The 12,078-nt window shown below is 49.5% G+C and overlaps 1 protein-coding gene across 3 annotated transcripts; it reads left to right on the top strand.

The window, feature by feature from the left end:
* The first annotated feature begins 727 nt into the window (after positions 1 to 727).
* Tfe3 (transcription factor binding to IGHM enhancer 3) lies at positions 728 to 11,705 on the top strand. Of its 3 annotated transcripts, none has more exons than XM_015506481.2 (10): positions 728 to 863; positions 2,178 to 2,291; positions 3,299 to 3,602; positions 4,499 to 4,744; positions 4,920 to 5,024; positions 6,853 to 6,970; positions 7,501 to 7,557; positions 7,738 to 7,813; positions 9,169 to 9,316; positions 9,866 to 11,705. In XM_015506481.2, the coding sequence occupies exons 3-10, from the start codon at positions 3,384 to 3,386 to the stop codon at positions 10,307 to 10,309; spliced, it is 1,413 nt and encodes a 470-aa protein (XP_015361967.1). In that variant the 5' UTR covers positions 728 to 863; positions 2,178 to 2,291; positions 3,299 to 3,383; the 3' UTR covers positions 10,310 to 11,705. The 3 variants fall into 3 exon arrangements, with proteins under 3 accessions (XP_015361967.1, XP_015361969.1, XP_048652556.1); XM_015506483.2 differs by having other exon boundaries at positions 3,364 to 3,602; XM_048796599.1 differs by lacking the exon at positions 728 to 863 and adding an exon at positions 1,197 to 1,217.
* The last annotated feature ends 373 nt before the right edge of the window (positions 11,706 to 12,078 follow it).

The following is a 12,078-nucleotide window of genomic DNA, read 5'->3' on the forward strand; positions in this document are numbered from 1 at the left end:
GGGGGGCTCATCTGAGAGCATTGGGACCCCTGACTGGGATTGTAGGCCCTTGGCCTAGGCTTGGAGGACGTTGGGGCGCCGATCTTGGGGGGGCACCTAAGGAATCCTGTGGTGGCCTGCTTGGACTGAGGCTTAAAGGAGTCGTGAGAGTGCATTAAAGGGGGCAGGGTCAGATTTGGGGGGCCCTTGACTGGGTCTAGAATGGCAGATTCTGTAGTATCCAGAAACTAGTCTGAGGTATCAGAACTTGGGAGGCTAATTAGAGGCTGAATGTGGGGTCCTTGAGTTGGGCATGAAAGGAATGAATTTGAGGGTACATTGTCAGGTACACTGATTGAGGATATACTGATTTTAAGGAAATCCTGGAGCCTTTCTCTCTGTGGAAGAAAGATAATGGGGTGCAGAGGTGCTGTTTTGGGACCTTAGTGACTCCCAGTGATTGGTTGATGTGTTTGGGAATAACTTGAATCTGGAGAGACTGGGGGGTATTTCAGTTATGCGGTGTGATACCAATCTTGTGTGGGTAAGTGAGTGAGCAAGAGAAGTAACATTCACTAAGACTTGTCCAGAATAATCCTGTTACCCTTGCCCACCCAGTCAGATCCCACACCCTACAGAGGCTTGAATGGGAGATCACCCGGTAGAGTAGGAAGCTCCGGGCAGGCCTCAGACCTTATTTGGGAACCCAGAGGAGGGTCTTGTTCCTGCTGCCACTCAGCCTTTCAACCAGCCCTGCCCACTCACTACCCACACACTCCCTCTTCTTTTCATCTGGCCCTCCCAGTCTGTCTCGGGCTCCCGGGGGTGATCTTGAATCTGTCCCTAGAGCTGGAGTGAGTACTGATTGCACCATCCCGGCATGGGTAGGTTCTCTTCTCTGGCTTCTTCTCATCCCCACTCTCATCAACCCTTTTTGGAGCTCCATCTCTCCCTGCCCACCCCAGCACCCCATCTCTTTCAACTTCTGTGCAATGGGTGTGTGAGCATGGGAGGGGGCTTTGCCTCCTTTCTGCCTGGGATTGTGCTGACCTCAGCGGCTCCCCTAGCTTCCTCTTCCCTACTTCCTGGGTGGTTTTAGGGCCCCATCTGAAAGTGAGGAGTGGAAGGAAGACAGATCCTTGGGGAGGGGAGAGGATTCTTATCAAGTGAAGTCACCCTCAGTCTCAGGATTTTAAATCTTTGACTAAATTCAAGGATGCATATTCATCCACATGTGTGTAAGTGTTCCCTGGGCACTAGGGTTCTTGTACCCAGCATGGAGGGCTGAGCAGGAACCTTTCTGGGTTTACCATCTTCTAATTCCTTATAGTAACCTGGATCATCACAGTATTGGGCACAGTTTGAAGGGAGGGGTGTGCATGGCTTCTTGTTTTGTGTGCCAGTGGATCTTGATACTGGAGATATGTGTGTGTGTGTGTGTGTGTGTGTGTGTGTATGTGTCTTGATCTATCCCCCAAAAAACAGGAGAGAACTGGTAGGTTCCTCCAGCTAAGAAATGAATGCTCATATAAAGCAGATCATCCACCCAAATTCTCTCACTTGTAAATCCAAACTGTTGGAGTGAGGGAGCCTTTCGTGTTTCCATTTTTATATTTGGGTGTGTATTAATGTCTCGTAAACTCTGGCTGGGGCTGGGGAAAACTCACTTGCAAAGGGGTAGCTCTTAGATAAAGTGAATGGTCTCCAGTTGTCTTTGTGATGCATGCAGTTAGTGTTACATTGGACAGTTATGCTGAGGGATGCCCCTAGGTGTGTGTGTGTTTGTGTAGATTCAAACATAGGCTAACATTCAACTGCAACTGTCAGAACCGTAGGGGATGGGGGTGTGTCTGGGAGAACTCTGAATTTAAAAGTCAGGAATGCTTCGAAGTGAATTGTCATTCCTAAATTCTGTTTTTCTCAAACCCTGGTTGCTGCTACATGTGATTGTTAGAGTGAAGGGGTTGGGATTCAGGCATTCATTATTCTGGCTCTTAAGGGACCATGGATAACTCAGAAATAAAGAGTTAGGAGAGGAAAGGGGATGGGGAACAGATGAAGGGATTCTCGGTGGAGGTAACCCAGCAAGGTGGCCAAGTATGCTTGAGGGCTCCCTCCCTCTTTGTCTCAGAAAAAAGGAAAGGAATGAGTTTTCCCTACAATCACTGACCACCCCCCTCCCTCCTTCCCACCCTCAGCCTGAACTCTTTGCTTCCGGAATCCGGGATTGTTGCTGACATTGAATTAGAAAACATCCTTGATCCTGACAGCTTCTACGAGCTCAAAAGCCAACCCCTACCCCTACGCTCCAGGTATGACTGGCCTACCTGATACCCACCCCCAGTTCCTCAGCCTCCCCTCCCGACAGGGCAGAGTCCCTCAGTGCTAGCCCAACCCATTCTCTCAGCAGCCTGTATTTTCTAGATAGTAAAATCAGGGGCCTAAAAGAGCATATCACACAGGGAAACAGGTGGGCAAACTATGTTATCTCTGATCAGAACTCCCCTGCCTCCCTTAACTATACCTACACACCTATTGATACACAAATATTCTTGCAGGCCTGGAGCACCCAGTGGAAGGGAATGTCCTGCGTAAATTCCGCCCTAGGTGGGCGGAGTCATGACCACAGCCCCGCCCACACTTTACAAGCCCACCCACCCTAATCCCTGGAGGAACCCCTACTACTCTCTTCTTTCCCCTAGCCTGGTAGTCTAAATGTGCTGAGTCATCGGCCTGAGCTCTAAGAGAGGGGAGGGGACCTGGAAGAGGGGCAGGAAGAGAGGATTGTGAAATCTCTGAGATTTTCAAGACTGACTAGCTCCTGGGACCAGAGGCCCTAACAGGGAAGGAAGGGGGTGCCCGAGACTGCCCTTTTATCCTGATGCCCATGTCCAGGAGCTCCAAGAGCATCTGCAGCCCCAAATTGGATTTAGGAGTCCTTTGCATACCTTGTCCATTGCTGCAATCTGAACTCTGCTTCCACTCGACCTTTAAATGGGATACGCCCCTCCTGCAGAGCCCAGCAATGGCATCTCCATGTAGAATATGAACTGGCTCAAACCTAGGCTTCACTATTAGGAGTGAGGGCTAAAATTCCCCCACTAGTCTGAACTCTGAATGCTGAGACGGAGTCTGGTTCCACTATGACCCCTGAGGGCTGCAAACAGGCCTGGTTCCTTTGTTTTGCCCTCCACATTGTAGCCTCCGAAGGCAGAAAATCTGCCTGGCTCCTGTGTCTGTCTATTCCAGCACACTATGACCCTTAGACATGGGAAGAGACTTTTAGCTTACGTATGGCCCCATATTTCCCATTCCACAGCCTCCCAATATCACTGCAGGCCACACCAACCACCCCAGCTACACTCTCTACATCGTCTTCTGCAGGGGGCTCCAGGACCCCTGCCATGTCGTCATCTTCTTCATCCCGGGTCTTGCTGCGGCAACAACTCATGCGGGCCCAGGCACAGGAGCAGGAGAGGCGTGAGCGTCGCGAACAGGCTGCAGCTGCTTCCTTCCCCAGTCCTGCACCTGCCTCTCCTGCCATCTCTGTGGTTGGTGTCTCTGCTGGGGGCCACACGTTGGGCCGTCCACCCCCTGCTCAGGTGCCCAGGGAGGTGCTCAAGGTAAGGTGAGGTCTAGAGACCCTGAGAGTTACTCCAGGTATCAAAGAAGTGATCCTAAGAGCTAGGGGTGGCCTGGGGTCCTAGTGTCTTTTTGGATGAGGTTCTAGGGTCTGTAAAGAAGGTCCCTGGTAGTATTTAAATGGTTTTGCTAATGTCCTATGTGTTTAGTGTTTCTGAGGTGTTTTTGTGGACTTGTGAGTAGTTCTTGGGGGCTACAAGGATGTCTTGGTGGACCACGGATGATCATCCAAGCCCCAGGTGGGCACTGGCTTTGTAGGATGAGCTTCTCATGAGTGTGTGTGTGTGTGTGTGTGTGTGTAATTCTTTGGTGATTAGGGTGTTTTGGAAAACCATGTGTAGTTTCCAGATGTTAGGTGGTGTCAGAGACTCCAGGGGAGTTGTTAGATGGTGTCAGAGATTCTAGGGGAGTCTTGGGAACAGTGACAAGGTGATCTAGAAACTGAGAGTTCTGGTCAGCTGTGGGTGGATCTTAGGGACTATGAAGGATTTTTGAGCAAGGGATTAGGTCTTTGGTCAGATTCACCAATATTTTTTTCCAGTACTGGGGATTGAACCCAGATATGCTCTATCACTGAGCTATACCCCCACCCCTATTTATTCTTTATTTTGAGGTAGGGTCTCGCCAGGTTGCCCAGGCTGGCCTCTAACTTATGATCCTCTCTCATCTGTCTCCCAAGTAGCTGGGAATACAGGTGTGCGCCACTGCGCCTGGCAAGATTCATCAATATTTTTTAAGGGTTTTCAGATTCTGGACCCAGTTTGCATACCTAAACCTAGGAACAGAGGAGTCAGGGAGATCAGGCTGGGGCTCAGAATCACCCCTCTGATACTGTTCCACCTTGTCCCCTCCCTGCCCCGTCCTTCTTATCTCATAGGTACAGACCCACCTGGAGAACCCAACGCGCTACCACCTGCAGCAGGCACGCCGGCAGCAGGTGAAACAGTACCTGTCCACTACACTTGGGCCCAAGCTGGCTTCCCAGGCCCTCACCCCACCACCAGGGCCCACCAGTGCCCAGCCGCTGCCTGCCCCTGAGGCTGCTCACACCACTGGTCCCACAGGCAGCGCTCCCAACAGCCCCATGGCACTGCTCACCATCGGGTCCAGCTCAGAGAAGGAGGTAAAAGGCTGTAGACATCTCTCTCATGCCCTTCTTCCAATTTTTCTTGTGGTGCTGGGGATGGAACCTAGGGCCTTCCTTATACATGCTAGGCAAGTGCTGTACCACTAAACTGTACCCCCAGCCTTCCCTTCCAATCCTTCTAACCCTGTACAATATTTACTTTTACCCCCAGATTGATGATGTCATTGATGAGATCATCAGCCTGGAGTCCAGTTACAATGATGAGATGCTCAGCTACCTGCCCGGAGGCACCGCAGGGCTGCAGCTCCCCAGCACGGTGAGGCCTTGAGACGGGTGATTGATTGGTCTGAAAATTAGGGCATCCTTTTATCACTAAGAATACACCCTTGTTGGCTGTGTATATATGAGACCCTTGCCATTGATTGTACTAAGGTAGAGAGGGAGGCCCTATGATGAGAATATGGCATAGTATTGCCCTTGGGCCTTGTATTGGACTATGTGAAGCGGAGGCCCTTATAGACTTTGAAGGGAGTTTATGGAGATATTAAGGCATACCAAAGCACTTGGGCTTTCCTGTAGAAGTACCAAGAGATAAGAATCATATAGCAATTTGAATATCCCAAGGGAGTCAGATGTTTGGGGTATCCCCAGACCATGTATTGACTGGAACATGCCCAAAGGCTCAATATTTGGTGTGGGTTGTAACAAGTGGTATCTTGTAGTGTACTGGGCCAAGAGGCGAGGCCCTAGTAGAGAATGAGTAAAACTTTCTGGAATAAGGGATGTACTATTATAACATTCTGACACTAGTACATTGTAAGGATCTCATAGCTTGCTTTGCAATATACATAAGTAGCTATGGTTTGACTTTGTTCCCACTTATTAAGAGGATAGAAGCATTTGTAGTCCAGACATGGTACCACACACCTATAATCCTAGCAACTCGAGAGGCTAAGGCAGGTGGATTGAAAGTTTGAGGCCAGCCTCAGCAACTTCACAAGACCCTATCTCAAAATAAAAGAATAAAACAGGCTATAGATGTAGCTCAGGGGTAAAGTGCCTCTGAGTTTAATTCCTAGTACTCTCCCCCAAAAAGAATGTATAAAAATAGTACCAGTTTGGATCTGGGGGTATAGCCCAGCAGTAGAGTGTTTGCCTAGCATGTGTGAAGACCTGGGTTCTATTCCCAGCACTACAAAAAATTGGTACCAGTTTATTAGAACTTTGTCTATTTTAATTTGTGTGGTCCTGGGGATTGAACTCAGGGCCTCTCACACACTAGGCAAGCACTCTACCACTGAGCCACATCCCCAGTCCAGAAGTTTTCATTGATTTAGACACAGGGATTGGGATCTTATATCAGACAGATAAGGAAGTGTCAAAACATGACAATTCATCAAGAGGTGGGACTTGGGTGTACTTTTATACTGGTTTGTTGCACTGGAGTAGATCCAGGAGAGTGTAGAGGAAAGAAAAACATTAGGCTGATATAAAAGCAGTGGTAGTTGTTGAGTAGTTGAGATCAGAATGTGTGGGAAAATGTCCCTAGAGTCATTTTCCTAGAGTTAGGACCTTGGTACATGGCATGGTATTTAAGGTGGAATGACTTGATCAAAGTGAAAGACTGAAGATTAGGTTGGAATGCTCCAGAAGGCCAGATTTTGGGTGGAATGTTACCATGACAATTTACCAAGGTCTGAGGAGATTGGGTTGGAGTGTTCCAAGAATGTTGGATTGGAATGTTGTGCTGGGAGGAGCTATCAGACTGGAATGTCACATCAGAGCTGAGAAAGACCTGAGAATGGTGGTTTTCCAGCATTTCTTCTCAGGGCCAGCACTGCGGTTTGGGAGAGGGCTTTGGGAGATCCCCTAAAAGATTTGAGGGACCTGGTAGGGGTGATAGGCATACTAGGCAGGCCCTAGTCACTCAGCAAAGCACAAGAGGTCCACTTTGCTCTGTCCCCCCACATTGGGTTGCCATGTGAAATTTCCTTGAAGAAGGAAGGGTTCCTGGGACAACCAGTCCTTGCATTAGAGGGCCCTGTCTTTGGGGTATGTGGGGGCAGTCAGGAGCCTGCTTCTGAGGAGAGGCTGAGCCTGGGGCCTATTCCCAACCATTGTGTCTGTGTTCTCGCTGCCCTCAGCTGCCTGTGTCAGGGAATCTGCTTGACGTGTACAGTAATCAGGGTGTGGCCACGCCAGCCATCACTGTCAGCAACTCCTGTCCAGCTGAGCTGCCTAACATCAAACGGGAGATCTCTGGTAAGTACCAGAATCTTGGCTTCATACCCCCACTTTGTACCTTGGGCTGAGCTCCATGCCTGCCAGGTCTTGGGGTGTAGCTCAGTACTAGGGTGTCTGTTTGGCATTCATGAAGCCCTGGGTTCAGTTCCCAGTACCAAAAAGGGGGAATAAAAAACAAGCAAGCAAGAATGAAATGGGCTGTTTTTGTATTTTCTTTATATGATCCATGGTCCTGCTTTCACCTCACTTCTTCTCATCTTGGGTATAACAACTGGCTTGTCATCATGTCCTCATAAAAATAATAAAGAAGAGTCACTTTTTAAAAAAAAGTGAGTTTGGTGGCCTGTACCTATAGTCCCAGCTACTCAAGAAACTGAGGCAGGAGGGTTGCTTGAGCCCAGGAGTTCATAACATGGGCAACACAGTCTGATCCCATCTCTTTAAAGAGTCACTTCCCTGGTCCCTAGCCCACCAACCCCTACCTCTGTATCTGCACATGCTCCTTCTTTCTGTGTCCAGAGGCCTTTACCACCCCTGCTCTCTTCCAGAAACCGAGGCAAAGGCCCTGTTGAAGGAACGCCAGAAGAAAGACAATCACAACCTGAGTAAGCCTGAGTGTGCACGCTTGCCCATGCGCTACACATTCCTGCTTTGCTCTGAGTTCTGGCCCTCTCTCCATGGGGAGCCCCCTCCCTATACCAGCTTTCCAGCATCCCATTTTCTCTTCCCTCTTTTACCCATTGATGACTCTTTCACCTTTTCTTTCTCTCTCCCTGCCTCCAAAGTTGAGCGTCGCAGGCGATTCAACATTAACGATAGGATCAAGGAGTTGGGCACCCTCATTCCCAAGTCCAATGACCCGTGAGTCTGGGCTGGGGATCCCAGGCCAGTGGGAGGTGGGGGGGTGCCCCATGCTAAAGAATTTGTTCTTTGATTGGCCCTCTATGAAGTCTTGCCCAAGCGCCAGTTCTCTTCTGGTCTTTTCTCAGCCTGAGCAGGGTTGCAGACTCTCACTGTGTGCCCATCTAAAATATTAAGTGTGTGATGGTATGGTTTATATGTCCTGTCTGCTCCCTACAGAACGTATTGCACCTAGTGTTCTATTCACTTAGTACTTCCTTTATTTATTCTATTCAAGATTTATTTATTGAGCCTCTATTTTGTATCAGGTACCATGGTAGGCCCTGAGGATACCAGAGGGAAAAAAAGAGACAGAGATCCTTGACCTCATAGAACTCATGTTTTAGTTGGGGCGACAGACAGTAAACAAGATGAATTAGTAAAATCTGTGAGATTCACATTTTGATCAGTGTCAGGGGAAAAACAAAGAACAGAAGGAAGCTAGGCACAGTAGCACACTCCTATAATTCTAGCTACTCAGAAGACTGAGGCAGTTGGATTGCAAGTTTGAGGCCAGCCTTAGCAACTTAGCAAGGCCCTAAGCAACTTAGTGAGACTCTGATTCAAAATAAAATATGAAAAGAGCAGGAGTGTAGCCCAGTGGTAGAGCTACACCCTAGCATGTGCAAGGCCCCAGGTTCAATCCCCAGCACCCCCCCCACACACACACACACACACTCGCAAAAAACAGAAGGAAGGTGGGAGAGTGTTGGTGCATTGAGGAAGGTGAGAGTTTGGGGTGGAGAAGGTGAGATTTTGGGGTGAGAAGGGTGGAACAGGTGGGCCTCAACTCAGGACAGACTTCAGCTAATAAGGAAATATTTGAATTAAGAGCCTAAAGATGGGGGCCTGGGGTGTAGCTCAGTGGTAGAGTGCTTACCTCACATGGTCAAGGCCCTGTATTCCATCCCCAGCACACAAGAAATAAAAAGCATAAGCAGGCTAGGTAGGTAGCCATGTAGGTGTTTGGATGAAGAATATTCTAGGCAGAGGGCACAGGTGGGCAGAAGCCCTGAGATGTGGATGGTTTTCCATGTTCTACAAGCAATGAGAAGCCATTGTGGCTGTAGTGCAACAAATGAAGAGGGCCATATATGGCAAAGGATCCAGATGGGGTCAGGTCACACAGGTCTTCCAGGGTTTGGTGTGTAAAGCCTAGAAGGTTCTAGACAGGGAGTTTTCATACCCTTGAGTAGCCTTGCCTCAAGTTCTGGGCATCTGGTAGGGTGCTCCATTTACCTGGTATGATCCCCCCTCACCTCTTGAGAGACTCCATATTCAGCCTTTCCATTTTTCTTCCGCCTTGGGCCCCATAGAGAGATGCGCTGGAACAAAGGCACCATCCTGAAGGCCTCTGTGGATTATATCCGCAAGTTGCAGAAGGAGCAACAGCGCTCCAAAGATCTGGAAAGTCGACAGCGGTCCCTGGAGCAAGCCAACCGCAGCCTGCAGCTTCGAATTCAGGTCTAGAAGGAAGAGATGGTGGCAGGGGTGACCGGGTGGGAGTGGAGGATCCTGCAGGCAGAGGCAGAGCAAGAACAGACCTGGTTTCCCATCTTGGCATATTTGGGGGATTCTCCAGGTTTCCTGATTCATAAGATGATGATGATGATGATGATGATGATGATGATGATGATGATGATGATGATATATAATAATCAAAACATTAATAAGAATACTAATTAATGTTAGCTAACATTAATAACATTTATGACTATTAGCTAAAATACATGGTGTTTATCTTGTGCCACACACTGTAACAAGTTTTATATCCATTAACTCATTAATCCTTACAACAGTCATATGAGATGACGGGGACCATTATTATAACCCTTTTATAGACTGGGACTCTGAGGCTCAGACTTTAAGCCAGTTGCCTAAAGTTTTGAAAGTATCCAGTAGCAGAGGTTGAATTGGAACTCAGGCAGTCTGGATTTTTAACCAATACCCTCCTCTGCCTCTGGGAGACTCAGAACCCCATCTTTTTCTGTACCCATCCCCTACTTTTTACAGGAGCTAGAACTGCAGGCCCAGATCCATGGTTTGCCAGTGCCTCCCACCCCAGGGCTGCTCTCCCTAACCACGACTTCAGCCTCTGACAGCCTCAAGCCAGAGCAGCTGGACATTGAGGAGGAGGGCAGGCCAGGCACAGCAGCATTTCATGTAGCAGGGGGACCTGCCCAGAATGCTCCGCATCAGCAGCCCCCAGCACCACCTTCAGATGCTCTTCTGGACCTGCACTTTCCCAGTGACCACCTGGGGGACCTGGGAGACCCCTTCCACCTGGGGCTGGAGGACATTCTGATGGAGGAGGAGGAGGGGGTGGTGGGAGGACTGTCGGGGGGTGCCCTGTCCCCACTGCGGGCTTCCTCTGACCCCCTGCTTTCTTCAGTATCCCCGGCTGTCTCGAAGGCCAGCAGCCGCCGCAGCAGCTTCAGCATGGAGGAAGAGTCCTGATCAGGCCTCACCCCTCCCCTGGGACCTTCCCCACCCAGGAAAGGAGGAGGAGTCAGGATGAGGCCCTGCCTTTTCCCCACCCTCCCATGAAACTGCCCTGCCCAGGAATTTTGGGGGAAGTAGAGATGTGATCAGGTTCCACCCCTGTAATAGTCAAGGAGGAGGAGTCCGATGAGGGTCTGCCCCTTCCCCCAAAGGCATAGCCCAGTGCAGGTATTTCAGAGGGAGAAGGCTGTGAGATCAGGGTCTGTCTGCTGGGGATCACAGCCTTGTCCCTGCTCTATGGGCCCTACCCTTGACCAGGAGACCAAAGGAGACAGGATGGGGTCCCACCTCTGCCCGCTAAAGACTGTCTTAACCAGGTCTCCTGGGAATAGGAGATGTCAGGATGCTGCTCCATCCCTTCCCTGGGATCTGCCAGTCTAGCCCATCTTGGCACTGGAAGAGGAGGTCCCACCCCTGGGGGGGTTAAGCCCATCTCCTTCCCCATGAACCCTTCCCTGTCCAAACAAGGAATAGAAGTGAGGACATGACCCAGCCCCTTCCCATGGGAACTTGAGTCCTGCCCTTCTGGGAATGGAGGCCAGGCCCCATTCTATCCCTTCCCTATAGGAAGAGTCCAGCACAGGTGTTTCAGGTGTGAAGGAGTCAGTAGGAGCAGGCCATCCCACTTGAAGACCACAGCCCTACCCTTGGCCCTTAGCAACATCTCATGCAAGCATTCCACTCAGCAGGGAGGAGCAGTACTTAAGCTCCCCACCTTAACCTGGGACCAACCTGACCTGACCTAGGAGGGCTCTGAGCTAACTCTGCTCTTGGGGAAGAGGACAGATGTTGAAATTCTACAGTTTTATTCTTCCAACCTAGATCTGGAGTGAGAGTTAAGCCTCTACCCTTGGGTAGAGTCCTGTCTTCTTCCTTTAGGGAAAGTTTGGGGAGATGCTGGGGATTACTGGGGATCCAGACCAGGTGTCTAGTACCCCAGTACTGTTGTTCAAAATGTAGAACAGGGTGAAGGACCGGGCCCCTCCAGGGAGATCCCTGCCCAGGAAAAAGACAAAGTCTCCCTTACAGGCAGAGGCTTGGAGGAAGGGTTGCAAAAGTGTATTGTACCTTCTCTCATTTGTTTAACTGATTTTTTTATTGTCCCCCCTACTCAGAAGCTAGGTTATCCCCAACCTCTGGCCCCTACTCAGTTCTTCATTTGGAGGATTCCCCCCATTTCAGAGTTATCAAGAGACACTCCTTACCCATCCCCACCTCTCCTGCTGCCTATACCCAAGGTCATCAGCTTTGGATTGCTGGGGCCAGGCCCCAAGGAGGGTGTACTGAGGGGTCTGTAGGTTTGTGATTAAAATAATAAATGCTAGGCGTGTTTGATGCGCTTTTAACTTTGGCAAAGTGTCTCATGTGCTTGTTTTTTACTGTGTAGTGAATGTGGTCTATGCAGACCAAGAGGGATACAAGTTACTGGAAGAAGCATTTCAGAGTGGTAGACAAGGGAATTTAGATAGGAAGAAGGTCTGGAGGAAAATCACCTGTATGCAAAAGCAATCAGTCCTTTTAATGACCTGCCACGTACCCATCTAACTTTTGCAGTTATTTCACCTGATATATTTCCCAGAGGGCTGGTGGTCAGAAGGTGCTACTGCTCATTCCCATTTCCTGTTTGGAGAGGCTGAGGAATAGAATTAAAATAAGTGTTGTGGGGCTGGCAGTGACACACACTTGTAGTCACAATTTATGTGGTGCACGCCTGTAATCCCATT

The sequence above is a fragment of the Marmota marmota genome, unplaced genomic scaffold (genome assembly GCF_001458135.2).
Source record: "Marmota marmota marmota unplaced genomic scaffold, marMar, whole genome shotgun sequence".
Taxonomy (NCBI): Eukaryota; Metazoa; Chordata; class Mammalia; order Rodentia; family Sciuridae; genus Marmota; species Marmota marmota.